The sequence below is a fragment of the Ailuropoda melanoleuca genome, chromosome 12, assembly GCF_002007445.2.
Source record: "Ailuropoda melanoleuca isolate Jingjing chromosome 12, ASM200744v2, whole genome shotgun sequence".
NCBI lineage: Eukaryota > Metazoa > Chordata > Mammalia > Carnivora > Ursidae > Ailuropoda > Ailuropoda melanoleuca.
In genome coordinates this window covers 7,070,961-7,084,271 of record NC_048229.1, presented here as the reverse complement: position 1 = coordinate 7,084,271, position 13,311 = coordinate 7,070,961, and the positions used below count along the sequence as shown (strand labels likewise).

General features: G+C 51.2%; 1 protein-coding gene across 4 annotated transcripts in view; it reads left to right on the top strand.

Moving 5' to 3' along the window:
• The window catches only part of TMEM120B (transmembrane protein 120B), a 40,695-nt gene extending 27,636 nt beyond the window's left edge, over positions 1 to 13,059 (top strand). For 3 of the 4 annotated variants that reach the window (XM_034637920.1, XM_002913120.4, XM_034637919.1), the window contains 7 exons: positions 947 to 1,036; positions 7,815 to 7,880; positions 8,715 to 8,776; positions 10,009 to 10,101; positions 11,403 to 11,467; positions 11,815 to 11,883; positions 12,416 to 13,059. In XM_034637920.1, coding sequence (XP_034493811.1) covers positions 947 to 1,036; positions 7,815 to 7,880; positions 8,715 to 8,776; positions 10,009 to 10,101; positions 11,403 to 11,467; positions 11,815 to 11,883; positions 12,416 to 12,529 — 559 coding nt within the window. In that variant the 3' untranslated portion in view covers positions 12,530 to 13,059. The remainder of the gene's footprint in view (positions 1 to 946; positions 1,037 to 7,814; positions 7,881 to 8,714; positions 8,777 to 10,008; positions 10,102 to 11,402; positions 11,468 to 11,814; positions 11,884 to 12,415) is intronic. The other variant, XM_034637922.1, reaches the window with a different exon arrangement.
• Positions 13,060 to 13,311: the final 252 nt, after the last annotated feature.

Here is a 13,311-nt window from a genome sequence, read left to right as displayed (position 1 = left end):
AACTTCGGCTCTTATTGTTCGAATCACACCCCTCCATTTCCCTCCCAGGGTTATCAGAGTTGTCCCAGTTCAGAGATGGAAACGGAGCAGAGTGGGAGTGTTCTCTCTCCTCGGGGCGGATGGCTAGCGCCCCGTACAGTCATGTCTGTTCCCGTGCTGAATGGATCCGTATGGCGCTGGGAAGGACAGAGGCGCTTCCCTTTGGGGTGCAAGCTAGAGTCTCCATTAGAGCCCCTTCTGAGGGGCTGTCGTAGGCTCTGTCCCAGGATCCTTCACCCAGCAATATTCAGGTAGTGGTGAGCCTTTGATAGACAGCAAAGCTGAGGCCAGAGAGTCTCTGACGAGGTCACATACCGCGTGTCTGCCAGCTCTCTACTCTGACCAGCGCACAGCAACAGCTGCAGCCCCTCTGTTCTGTCCTAAGGCCTCTCTGCCCCACTCTGGGCCATGAGGACTGTAGAGAAAGCAGGGAGTTCTCAATTCATCTTACAGACAATTCAGGCCTTAATTTTTTGTAAGTGCAACAAAGTTTATAAATCTTTTAAGGGGTCAGAGGGAATTTACATTTTGACACTACAGACAGTTTAAAATATTCAGTTTTCTGCTTAAAGTCCTCCTGTTGCCCTTTCACCAAAAATTTTACATCAGACTATAAGCATTTAGAAGGGAGAGAGGGTGTCCTAGGCTGACCACTCAGGGAAGGGGACGAAACCTCAGCTGGAGCCTTAAAGGCAAGCAGGATTCTGGTAGAAAGGTGAGGAAGGGGACTGGCAGGCTAGGTGGTGGCCATGCTTCCTCGGTCTTCCCCGGGATCAGCGGGTCTTCCCAGAGGCAACCTGGGTGGGCGGCCCTCATCCAGGTTTGCTGTTCTGTTGCCATGTGGGTGGGAGAGCCGTTCCTGGTTCTCATGCCTGTGCTCCTCCCTGGGGCTGTTTCTTTCCCCCAGGGTGACGGATGAAGTTTTTAACTTCCTGCTGGTGTGGTATTACTGCACCCTGACAATTCGGGAGAGTATTCTCATCAGCAATGGCTCAAGGTAATTGGGGGCCCGGCTTTGTGGGGGGAGTTGGGGGAGCCAAAGGGAGATCTGTCATGGAAGGGTTGCAGGTGAGGGCTGTCACCCTCAGCCTGTATTCCCTTCCTCTGTCGAGGGGGAGGGGTGTCCCTGACTGCTCCAGGGAGGAGGAAAACCAGTCTGCTGCTGCCGTGTCACCTCCTGTGGTCAGTCTCCTGCTTACCAAAACTCTAACTCAAATGGTTTTAACGCAACAGGGAATTTGGTTTCTTCTATCAATGAACGGGTCAGTTGGGACTGACTTCAGGTCAAGCTTAATCTAGGTGTTTGACAATGGCATCAGGACCCACTTCTCTCCATCCCTCACCTCTGCCTTCTACTTTGCTGTCTTCATTCTCAGGCTTCATGCAGAGGCACCCTGGAGCTCCGGGCCCACGTCTTTATTTCCAGAGTTCCCAGCAAAATACGGCACCTTGCTGTTTTCCAAGGGCCTCGCTGGGTCACATTGGCACTTGCTGAACCATGTGCCTGTCTCTGAACCAGTCACTGTGGCCAGAGAATGCGTGGCTGTGATTGGTTGGGCTTGAGTCTCGTGCCCTCCCCTATGGGCTGTCATTAGAAGCCTAGGAGCTGAGTGTCAGGAGGGCAATGGGTGGGTCCCCAGAGGAAAATTGGGTTACTGTCATCAGAAGGATGAATGGATTCTGGTGATAAGAATAGATGGTCCCCCACAGGGAGATGGGGAGGACGGAGGACACATGGTGAGGGTCTTGGTTCAGACGTGCCCTGTTACTCCCGCAGTGCTGAGGAGGAAAACGGCCAGGCTGGGAGTGAGGGTTCCTGAGTTCTAGTCCCACTGCTGTTCCTGAGTGGCTCTGGAGCCATGGGCAACTGAAGTCCCCCTCTGGGCTATTTCACAGCCCCCGGGGACATGTGCCTCAGCATTGCTGAGTGAGTGGAGGCACAGTTGGAGGTCCCCACCTCTGAGGGCCTGCAATACGAGGAGCCCCGCTATTTTGTCATTCTCCTTCCTACCCCACCTGTCTCTGAGCTGAGAGTCTTTGGGGCCCAGTTAAGACCCATGATTTGCCACCTGCAGGACCCATTTTCTATAGGTCTGATTTCCTTTTCAGAGAAGCTGTTTCATCTCTGTGTACCCTACTTGTCCCTATTTTTCCTTGAAACGGAAGGTAACAACCTCCCAGCCCCTCCCTGCTTCCTCCCTCCTGGATGCTAGTAAGGAACTGTCATGACTGTGTATTTAAGACTGGGGGCGTCAGCAAACCCCTAAATAATTTGCCACCTTTTCACTTTTCTGCCCAGTGGTCTCTTATGGCAGATCCCTGCCCTGCCAGGCCTTAACCTGAAGGTAGAGCCCAGAGGTAAGGACCAGGGGCCCAGCGATTTTTAGGTATGCAGCCCCGTAGCATGTAGCCCGTTAGAAAAGATCAGTGTTTCTCAATGGCACTCATTCTTGACCCATCCTCGTCATTTTTGCCTTTTCCATGTATCATCTGGATGATAATTTTCACATTTTAAATCAACCACTTTTTTTTTTAACTTAAGTAAATACTAGTTTATTTTAAAAGGAAATTTTATTTCGTCACCATACATGGAAAACCAGCATCTTGCAGGAAAGAGGAAGTAGGATAAAAATATCCTTTTGTTTTCCTTGTATAACGTACTGAAGTCAATTATTCTTGCTTCCGGGAGGCTCTGAGCCTGAGGCCTGCTATCTATCTCTCTGTGTGTGTCCGTGTGTGTAAAAAGGGAGATTAGCGGACCTTGAGTGGCATTAAAGAGACTCTCTCCTTGACTTAATCAGGAGAACAAAGAACTGAACAAATGACCTCTCGCCACATGGTTCAGTATCATCTCATGTTACACTCGAATGTCGTCTAAAACTTGGTGGTATGCTCCCCATGCTTTGGGAAACACTGAAGTAGAAAATCTTACCAAAGAAATAACATTCATAGTCTTCCTTAATTTTAGTGAATAGTATCTTTCTGGTTTTGGGTGTCGTTGGAGGGGAGCCAGGGTGGTAGGTAGTGGGGAAAGAGGCCCAAGGCAAGTGGCAAGGCCTCCTTGTTATGAATTCTCTTCCTGTTCCCATGGGCTTGCTGTCAGCCTTAAAGTTTGATCCTTCTGAGGGACTCTTACATTAAGAGTCTTCAGAGGCTTGCTGCATCTCTAACAGTCACTAACACTTTAGGAGTTACTCTAGTCAGCTCTTTATCGTGTGACAAGCTGTGAATGGGGGTGGGGGTATGTGTGTGGTGTGGTTACCAGAGGGAAGGGAACAGGACTGAGTGGAGGTCCTTGCCAGTGTCCACACCAGGAAAGTGGGGAGGAGGACACAAGAGGGTAGAAGTGGGGTTCCAAAGCCAGGCTTCGTTTGCCTAACACTTCAGCAGGTATCTCAGGTTGTAATGGCACTGTTCCTCTGGGCCTATCTCCCTGCTTTGGCCTGGGGCAGGGGTTTGGATGTGTGGGGGCTGGGGGCTGGAATGGGTGGGATGGGCTTGGTGCTTTATCTTCTGGAATGACTGGGAAGCTGTAGCTTATTAGCACAATGAGCAAATCAAATTCCCCTGCAACTCCTGCAAATGAGAGAAGCTACCCTGATAGGAGTAAACATGAAGGGGGAACATATATAGGCATACCTTGTCTAACTGCACTGCGCAGATATTGTGTTTTGTTTTGTTTTTTTTTACAAACTGAAGGTTTGTGACAACCTTATGTTGTCATTTTCTGTCTCTGTCACATTTTGGTAATTCTTGCAGTATTTCAGACTTGTATTTGTTATAGTGATCTGTGATTAGTGATTACAGTTTGCTGGAAGCTCAGATGATGGTTAGCATTTTTTAGCAATGTATTTTTTTTTTTAAGATTTTATTTATTTGACAGAGATAGAGACAGCCAGCGAGAGAGGGAACACAAGCAGGGGGAGTGGGAGAGGAAGAAGCAGGCTCATAGCGGAGGAGCCTGATGTGGGGCTCGATCCCATAACGCCAGGATCACGCCCTGAGCCGAAGGCAGATGCTTAACCGCTGTGCCACCCAGGCGCCCCATAGCAATGTATTTTTCAATTAAGGTATCTACATTGTTTTTCTAGACATGCTATCTCATACCGACTAGACTACAGTATAGTGTAAACGTAACTTCCAGAGGCACTGGAAAACCAAAAACTTCATTTGACTTGCTTTATAGCGACATTTGCCTTATTGCAGTGCCCTGAAAGTGAACCCACAATATCTCTGAAGTATGCCTGTAGACCAGTGGTTCAAGGAGGTGAAGAGGGCTCACACAATGCTATCAGTCCACCTCCGTGATCTCTTGCCGGTTGGAAGCACTGGCTTCCCGCAGCCCAGACCAGCATCCCGTCACATGGACAATCTCACAGAAAGAGCTCTTTCCTTCGCAGATCCAGTTGTAATTTGGAGACAGATTTCTGATTGGTTCGGCTGAGGTCACAGGCTCATCCCTGAGCCAATCAGTGTGGCTGCAGGGATGCAGAGCCCTGATAGGCTGGCTCTGAGTCACATGCCCAGTAATATCACTCCGCTTCCCCTCAGCCACCCAGACTGAGAGCGGATGAAGTGGTTCACCCAAAGAAAGGCCTGGCGTGCGACCAGAATGCGGGGGGTGGGACGGGGGTGGGGTGATTGACAGAAAGGCAAAACAGCAGATGTCCTCTACAGTTAGTTCTGGGCCAGAATAAATAATGAATCAGGGATCGTGTTAGCTTTCCTGGCCAGCCAGCCCATGGGTGCCTGCTTCCCACTGGCTATTATAGGGGCCTTTCCTAGGATAAAGCCGTGTAAGGGTGGTCAGGAGGGATCCTCAGTGTGGAAGCCATTCCCCCACCTGCCCACGTGACTAGAGGCTCAAAGCCAGAAACAGCCTGTGATTGCTGGTCTATGAGGGGTACCCATATGCAAATGTGGCTAAAGTGTCCTGAAAGGAGAGCCATGGTATCCTTGGGCATAATTCCCAGATACCAGGCCATGCTGTTTCTACACGGCGGCTATGTGTGTACCATTCTTCATTGGGTATCTACTCTCTGCTCTTTAAAATGCCCGTAAGCCCTGGCAAGCTGTATTTCCATGGCAAAACAGGCCCAAAGGGTGAACACTCTTGGGTCCAGGTTTCTTTTGGGGTGATAAAAATGTCCTAAAACTGATAGTGGTCATGGTTGTACAACTCAGTGAATATACTCAAAGCCACTGACATGTGTACTTTAAATGGGGGAATTGTATGATATTCGAACTCAGTTACAGTAAAACGGTTGCATAAACACACGTGCACAAAACCAGCTCAGCACCCTGGAGTGTGCAGATGGACAAGGGGGCTCGAGAACATGCCACGGAAGAAGCAATTTCTAGCCTTTCCTAGTGGCGCTGAGCTGTGCTGATTGGGGGCATCTGTCAGAGCTGGGCTCTGGGCACTCTGAGCTGGGAAATGAAGAGCAGCCACTTAGCCAGCCTTGCTGCACAGATCCTGCATCTGGCTCTGGCCCCTTCTGCGTGGGGAGCAGGCATTTCTCAGGGGGGCTCTGGGGAGTAGGACAAAGGAGCACGGGGTTTGCCAAACCTCCAGGGCTTGTGTGTGGCTCTGCAGAGAACTTGGGGGGAGGTGATTGCAGAGGGGCTTCTTGGGTACCCTTCAAGCTGAAGGTCTGAGGATGGGCCTAACTGCCTTTTCTGTCAGAAAATTAGAGCCAGGGGTCTCCGTAGACACTGACAGGCAACCCAGGGACATGGGGTGGGGGAAACTGGATCAAAGAAGTGGGTGGATGTCTTATCCTGTACCTCCGTGCTGGTGGCATCTAGACCCTGCTGCTTCATCAGCCACACCTCCTAGACATCATTTCAACATTTATTGAGTGCCTAGTGTTTACTGGGTGCTGTTAGTGCTAGGAATAAAGAGCCACATGAAACCTTGTTCCTAACCATAACCCTTGAGACATCCACAGGCCATGCCAGAACCCCTAATTTATGTGCAGATCCGTTGTGAGATTGCAAAGTGGAGAGAGGAGTAAGATCCAGTCTCTGCTTGCGTGATGTCTGCATTCTGGTTGGAAGGTTTTAAGACCACTCAAGCCCACTTATTAGGACAATTCAAATTAAAACCTCAACAGCACACTGATTTTCACCTAGTAAGATTGGCAGAGATTTTAAAAACTTGGAATCCAGCATTGGTGAGGGTTTGGGGAACCCAGTTTCTACTGCCCAGTCCTTGGGAGGAAGGAGCCCCGCTGCTCCCAGGCCACATTTGGCAAAGCAAATCGCTGCCACTTTGTGTTCAGGTAACTGAGCTCTGAGACAGGGGCTGGAGAAGGCCAGCAGAGGCCAGAGACAGACTCAAAGACTTTGAAGGGTAAGGATTGGAGGGTCCAGCTTTCAGCCTAGGCTGGGACATAGACACTGAGAGGGGGTGACAACAAGGCTCCCTCCCCTGCTGTGGAGTGAGAGCCCTCAGTTGGGGGAGTACCAGGTTCTGAGACCAGGGTGCCCACAGGTTCTGGATGGGACACATGAAGTCCAGGGCTCAGCAAGGGACTGCTGTAGATGGGGGAGCAGATGAGCCTGCGGCGTGGGCTCCCAGGGAGAAAGTGCGTCTGGGATGCTGAGATGCTGCGTGGGCAGTCTGTCATTTCTGTGTGTCTGTGTGGGATAACAGAGGTAGCTGCAGCTCTGGGTGAGCGTGTGTGTGTGTGTGTGTGTGTGCACGCGCACACGCTGTGTTTAAACACACTTACTGAGCACCTGCTCCGAGCCAGGTGTCACAGATACATCGCTGAAGAACACAGACAAGATCCCTGCTCTCCTGATGTTTATGTGTGAGCTGGAAGAGGGTTCAGAGAACAAATGAAGGGGAAGAAATGAGTAATTTCAGATAGTGGTAAGTGCCATGAAGGAAATAGGGTCATGTGATCCAGAGTGGGGCTGCCTGGCTGTTTTAGATAAGGTAGCCAGAGAAGGCCTTTTGGAGGAGGCAACAGTTGGTCCAAAACTTGAATTTGGACCATGAGCCAGGCAGGCCAAGTTCTTGGAGCAGAGAGAACAGCAAGTCCAAGGGCCCTGTTGGTCTGTGTGGGCTGCTGTGACAAAATACCACAGGCTGGGGAGCTGAAACAACAGAAATCTATTTTCTCACAGTTCTGGAGGCTGGAAGTCCAAGATCAAGGTTCCAGCCCCACTGGTTTCTCTTGAGGCCTCTCCTTGGCCTACAGACGCCACCGTGTCTTCACGTGGCCTTTTCTCTGGGAGCATACCCACCCCTCATGTCTCTTCCTCTTACACAGACACCACCCCTGTTGGATTAGGGCCCACCCTTATGACCTCATTTAACCTTACTTACCTCTTTAAAGTTCCTATCTCCAAATACAGTCACATTCTAAGGTGCTAGCTCTAAGGGGGGTTGGACAACCACGTTGGAATTTGGGGGACACACAATTCAGCCCATAATAGGCCCTGAGGTAGCAATGGGCTTGGCAGGTTCAAGGAGAAGACAGGGAGCCAGAGCTGGAAGTTGGGGTGTGATGAGGAATGTGCTTTTAGGATAGCGGGAAGCCCCTGGAGGCCCGAGTGCTTCTATGGGCCTCGTGGCTCATCTGTGGGTGGTTTATGTGTGATTGGTCATCTCTGGAGGACAGAGGAAAGGGCGAAATCATGGCTTGGGTCTATGTGATGGCTGTTTCGGGGCCACAGAGTAGCCCGTGCGCACATAGTCTGGGAAGCAAGAGCCACCTGTTTCCCTCCTCACCTGAGCTCTCTTTCCTTCTCTTCTCTCCCAGAATTAAAGGTTGGTGGGTGTCTCACCACTATGTGTCCACGTTCCTCTCTGGAGTGATGCTGACCTGGTGAGTGTCTTATGGGGGCCTGTGAATGGGGAGTTGGTCATGGGCAAGGGGGTGCCCTCGAGGCTTCTGGCCTGGGCTGACTTTTGGGACAAGAAGAGAAGTGTGAGCTTACAGCGAGGCCGCAGGGATCCCCCAAGCCAGCTGGGAGGTTTCTGGGGACGTCCCATTGGCCTGCCGGCTGGGACAGAGATGATAGGGAGCAATGGACAGAAAGAGTACAAGTATGAGACTTCAAAGGAGAGAGACGGAGGGGGTGGGAATCAGCAAGAACTTGGGCTCAGAATGTGATGATACAGGCCCCCCTGCTTCTAGAATGGGCTCAAAAGCAATGATGAAAGTAACCTGGTCCAGCCCCAGGGACACTGGTGCTAAAGAAGGGCAGAAATCAGGGACCTCCATTTAATTTTAAAAGCTTTTCTTCTCAGGGTGCCTGCCTGGCTCAGTCAGTGGAGCATGTGACTCTTGATCTCGGGGTCGTGAGTTCGAGTCCCACGCTGGGTGTGGGGATTACTTAAATAATTTTTTTTTTTAAAGATTTTATTTATTTATTTGACAGAGAGAGACAGCCACTGAGAGAGGGAACACAAGCAGGGGGAGTGGGAGAGGAAGAAGCAGGCTCATAGCTGAAGAGCCTGATGTGGGGCTCGATCCCATAACGCCGGGATCACGCCCTGAGCTGAAGGCAGACGCTCAACCGCTGTGCCACCCAGGCGCCCCATTAAATAATTTTTTTTTTAATTAAAAACTTTTCTCTTGGCTGGAATGGAGAAGGGCAGGGATGAATGTCTGATTTCACAGCACACCTCACCCTTACTTTTCCCCACTTCTCTGCAGGCCCAATGGACTAATTTATCAGAAGTTTCGTAATCAGTTTTTAGCGTTCTCCATTTTTCAGAGTGAGTGCCTCTTGCCTAGATTTGGGGGAGGGGGCACCCGTTCCCAGGGCTTTCACTGACTAAGGCCCCTGTCATCCCTCCTCTCTTGGAAGGGGTGTGTCTAGTGTGGAAGGAGGGAGCTTGGGGCAAGGGAGGGTCCCAGAAATCCAGCAAAGAGCTGTCTGCCCCCAGATCACCGCCCAGTCCTGGGAGAGGGGACGGCCTGATCACCCCCACCCCCAGGAGCCCCCATCACTGCCTTTTCTTCCCCATGTCACAACTGGGGACCAGTGGCGACTTTTGGGAACTGAGTGGTGTTGGGGGCACTACCTCAAAATGGAAATAGAGTGTATGTTCTTTTTCTCACTTAAGAACAGTTCTGGACTGGGGCTCCTGGCTGGCTTAGTCAGTAGTGTGAGTGACTCTTGATTTTGTGGTTGTGAGTTTGAGCCCCATGTTGGGTGTAGAGGTGGCTTAAAAATAAAATTTAAAAAAAAAGAAGAAGAACAACAACAACTCTGGATTTATATACGGTGAACTGGTCCTAGGGGTCCCCTCTGCGAGTGGGTAGCTTGGATAGTTAGGGATAGGGACAGAGAGTTTTGTTTTTTACCAAGTACCTGTTTGTTCCCTTTGAATTTTATTGTTACGTATTGCTGATTCGAAAAATACAATTTAATTTTTAAATGAAACCCTGCCAACATATAAATCTCTAAAGCCAGGAATGAAAATTATGTATAATCTCACGCGTAGGAGTGATCACTATTAATAGATCTATGTCCTTTCCATGTGATTCATATATACATATATACTGCAGTGTGTAGTCTGAATATGGGATCCCTTTGTACATATAGCTTTGCTTCGAGCCTGTTTATTTTTCTTTTAGCAATAATGACGGGTATTTTTCTATGTCAAGACACAGAATTCTACCTCCTCATTTTTAGTAACTACTAAGTATCCCGTTGTATGAAAGTGTCTCTTGCTGTCTTGGCATTACGTGCAGCTCCCGGCACGGTGCCACCATTCCAGCAAGCATCTGGTCTAGAAGTTTCTAATCTCATTGGTGCTTAGCTGGGTCTTCAGATAACCTGCTCTCATATTCTGGATAAGGGATAAAGTAGGTTCAGGCTGAATGTGTGTGTGTGTGTGTTGGGGTGAGAGGGCTTCCCTCTGGGCGGTGAAGAGCCCTGGGTCTGCACGGAGGCGCTCCCAGTCCTCCAGGCCCTGAGCCGGGTGCTGTGCTCCCCCTGCAGGCTGTGTCCAGTTCCTGCAATATTATTACCAGAGGGGCTGCCTCTACCGGCTGCGTGCCCTGGGGGAGAGGAATCATCTGGACCTCACGGTGGGTGAGTAGCCCAGCCTGGGGAGGGGAAGAGCAGGGGTGGGTACAAGTACCGGCCCCTCCCTGCTCCCCCAGACCTCACTGCTAACTCCCTGCGCTGGGAGCAGGAGCCAGTAAGAACATAACAGCACCTACTGCACTCAAAGCCAGGACTGCCAGCCTCTTCCTAAGTTGTTTTTCATATTTCATCGTGGATTCTATTTCAGCCGACAGCGTGAGGCCAGCTGTGTGCCAGGCCTCGATGCTGGCTTCTGTCTTATTCTTTTTAAAGGTCTATTTTTTGGTCTGTGTTTTATAATACACATAATTATATATGCATAGTGTTGTGCATATATAATATATATATATAGTATGCCTACATATAGGGGCAGTGGGGTGGCTCAGTCTGTTAAGCAGCTGACTCTTGATCCCAGCTCAGGTCTTGATCTCAGGGTCATGAGTTCAAGCCCCGAGTTGGACTCCATGCTGGGCTTGGAGCCTACTTAAAAAAATAATAATATGGCTATGTATAAATATGCACAGACACATACATTGGGAATGTGTGCTTAACTATTATATATAATATATATATAAGATATATATTATATGTATAATATATATATATATGTATTTTTTTTTAGAGCAAGAGAACGCGGTGGGGAGAGTCAGGGGAAGAGAGAGAAAATCTTAAGCAGGCTGTGCGCCCAGGTTGGAGCCCGACACAGGGCTCGATCTCAAGACCCTGAGATCATGACCTGAGCCGAAATCAAGAGTCGGACACTTAACCGACTGAGCTGCCCAGACATCCCTGTGCTTAACGTCTTTAACTCATGGGTCAAGTCCCCAGTCAGAAGAGCTTGGAGAGCTCTTGTTTCAGCTTTCACAGGAAACTAATAAAGTTCTGCCATCTTTTGAGATGGTCATTTCTACTGAATTACTCTGCAAAGTAAGCCCTACTTTGTCAAGACTCAATTGAATGGATATGTGCAAAAGTCCATTATAAAATGCAAAATTCCATGCAAATTAAAGACGTTATTAAAAACCAGCGCCTGGCACGTCAGCTGTCTGTAAGTTTTGTCAAGCCCTATGAGTTCAGGCTGTCTTGAGGCGTGAGAGCAGTCAGGCCCCGTGACAGGTGTTGTGCACGCTGTTTGAGTGCTTTTCATAGTTGAGTGCTCACCCATTGGTGGTAGGTGAAGCCTGTCCCCCCTGCCCCTTTGGCTAATCTCGGGGGACTGGCATGGCTAGGCAGTAGATGCTTGGGGGGTTGTGGGGGGAACTGAACCCCCTCACATGGACCCTTCGCTTCCTCCTCTGTCTCTACAGAAGGATTCCAGTCCTGGATGTGGCGCGGCCTCACCTTCCTCCTGCCTTTCCTGTTCTGTGGCCATGTGAGTCCCCTAGAGTTTGTGGGTATCCCCTCTTCTGGGCTGACCCCTGGGAACAAAAGGTCGTCAGGCCTCTCCTTCATTCACCAGCCGTCCCTTAGCTGGACCCCACAGGATCCTGGGACGCCAAAGGCAGGAGCCAGACGAGGCCCTTAGCACCAGCTTGCTGAGCCCCAGATCTTTAGGCTGCTCTGGCCTGTGGTGCTCCAGTTTCATTTTGAGGGGCTCTCAGTATCTTAGGACAGTTGATGCCAGAAGGTGGGGGGGCCTGGTCCACTCCCGGGCCTTCCCCATGTGGGTGTCCAGGGGAATCAGTTGAGGTAAATGGTGTCTGCCTCTCCTCTCTCCAGTTCTGGCAGCTCTACAACGCCGTCACATTGTTTGAGCTCTCCAGCCACGAGGAATGCAGAGAATGGCAGGTATGGTGTGTGTGCGCGCGCGCGCATGGGGTGTGTGTGTGTGTGTGTGCGTGCACGCACGCAGGCGTCTGCATGTGCCTGTGGCGGGGGTGGGGGGTTCCTGGGGAAGGCTGGGCCAGCTTGGAGAGAATTCTTTCCTCAGCCACCCCTTTACTCCCCCTGATGGGGCCCTGTGCCTGGAGCTCTCTGCTACTAGGACCTGGGAGACAGTAGGAGGGAATTCGGAAGCCAGGGAGCCAGCCCCTAAGTGGTCTGAGAACCCTACTGAATGATATGGGGGTGCCAAAGGAGGAGCCCTCCTGGGTCCTGCATGACCCTGAGGATTCACACCCTTCACGCAGTTGGCCCACATCTCTGCTTTCTGCTGTGGGAACACTGCAGTTTGCTGGTGGCTTGTGCTAAGGGGGTTGCGAGGGCAGGGGAAGGGGGGGCATCTCAGCAGGGAGCTAATCAGAGCTAGCTCAACTTTTTCTTCTTTTCCTCTCCTCCCCCTGCCACCCCTTGCCCGGTCTCCTTGCGTGCCCCTGCCCAGGTGTTCGTGTTGGCGCTCACGTTCCTCGTCCTCTTCCTGGGCAATTTCCTGACCACACTCAAAGTCGTGCACGCGAAACTTCAGAAGAACAGAAACAAGGGGAAGAAGCTGTGAGCCAAGGGACCTGTGCGCCCCCAGCCCCCAGTGTTCAAGACTGAAGGGGGTTCCAGCCGGCACCCTTGCTGCCGATTTCTCCCCACAGTGCCTGTGGCCACTGGCAGCACCCAGCTTAGGGGCCAGTGCACATCTGGGAGAAGGGCCAAGGCCCTGGTTCCTGGCGGGCAAGAGGAATGTGACCCCTGCCTGTCCGCCTGCCCCAGCCTCCCTATTTATGACATATTTAATACAGGGTCCTCCGGACTGCCCTAGAATCCGCAGTCTTCCCTCGCTGCCCTCTTGGCTATGGCTGAGCCTGGGTCAGTCTTCCCGGCGGGGGGAGGGGGTCTAAAACCTCAGGGAGCCCCTCAGGTTGGGGTCTGGATGTGGCTCACTGGGGTGCCGGCCAGCTACTTATCCCCAGCGGGTGGAAGGAAACCCCTTGGCGTCCTGTGGAACCTCCCTCTCCGGGGCACACCGCTTCTGCTGTAAGCTCTCCCAGCCTCCGCTGCTCCGTGCTGGGGGTATTTAAGTTCTCAGAGAACCACTGTCTGTCTGTGCCCTGTGCTCTTTGCGCTTCCCGGGTCTCCAGCCTGCTGGCCACCTGCGAACAACTGCCCTGCCTTCGCAGGGCTTGGCCCCTGGGGTGGGCCCGAGTCCGGAGGGTTTGCTGTGACCACCAGAGGGCGCCCCAGCCTTGGCATCACTCGGGTGGTTTGAGGGCTTTTTTTTTTTTTTTGACACTTGAGAGTTTGGCTTCCTGACCCCCACCCCTCAGCCCACTTCCCGGAATTCTTACA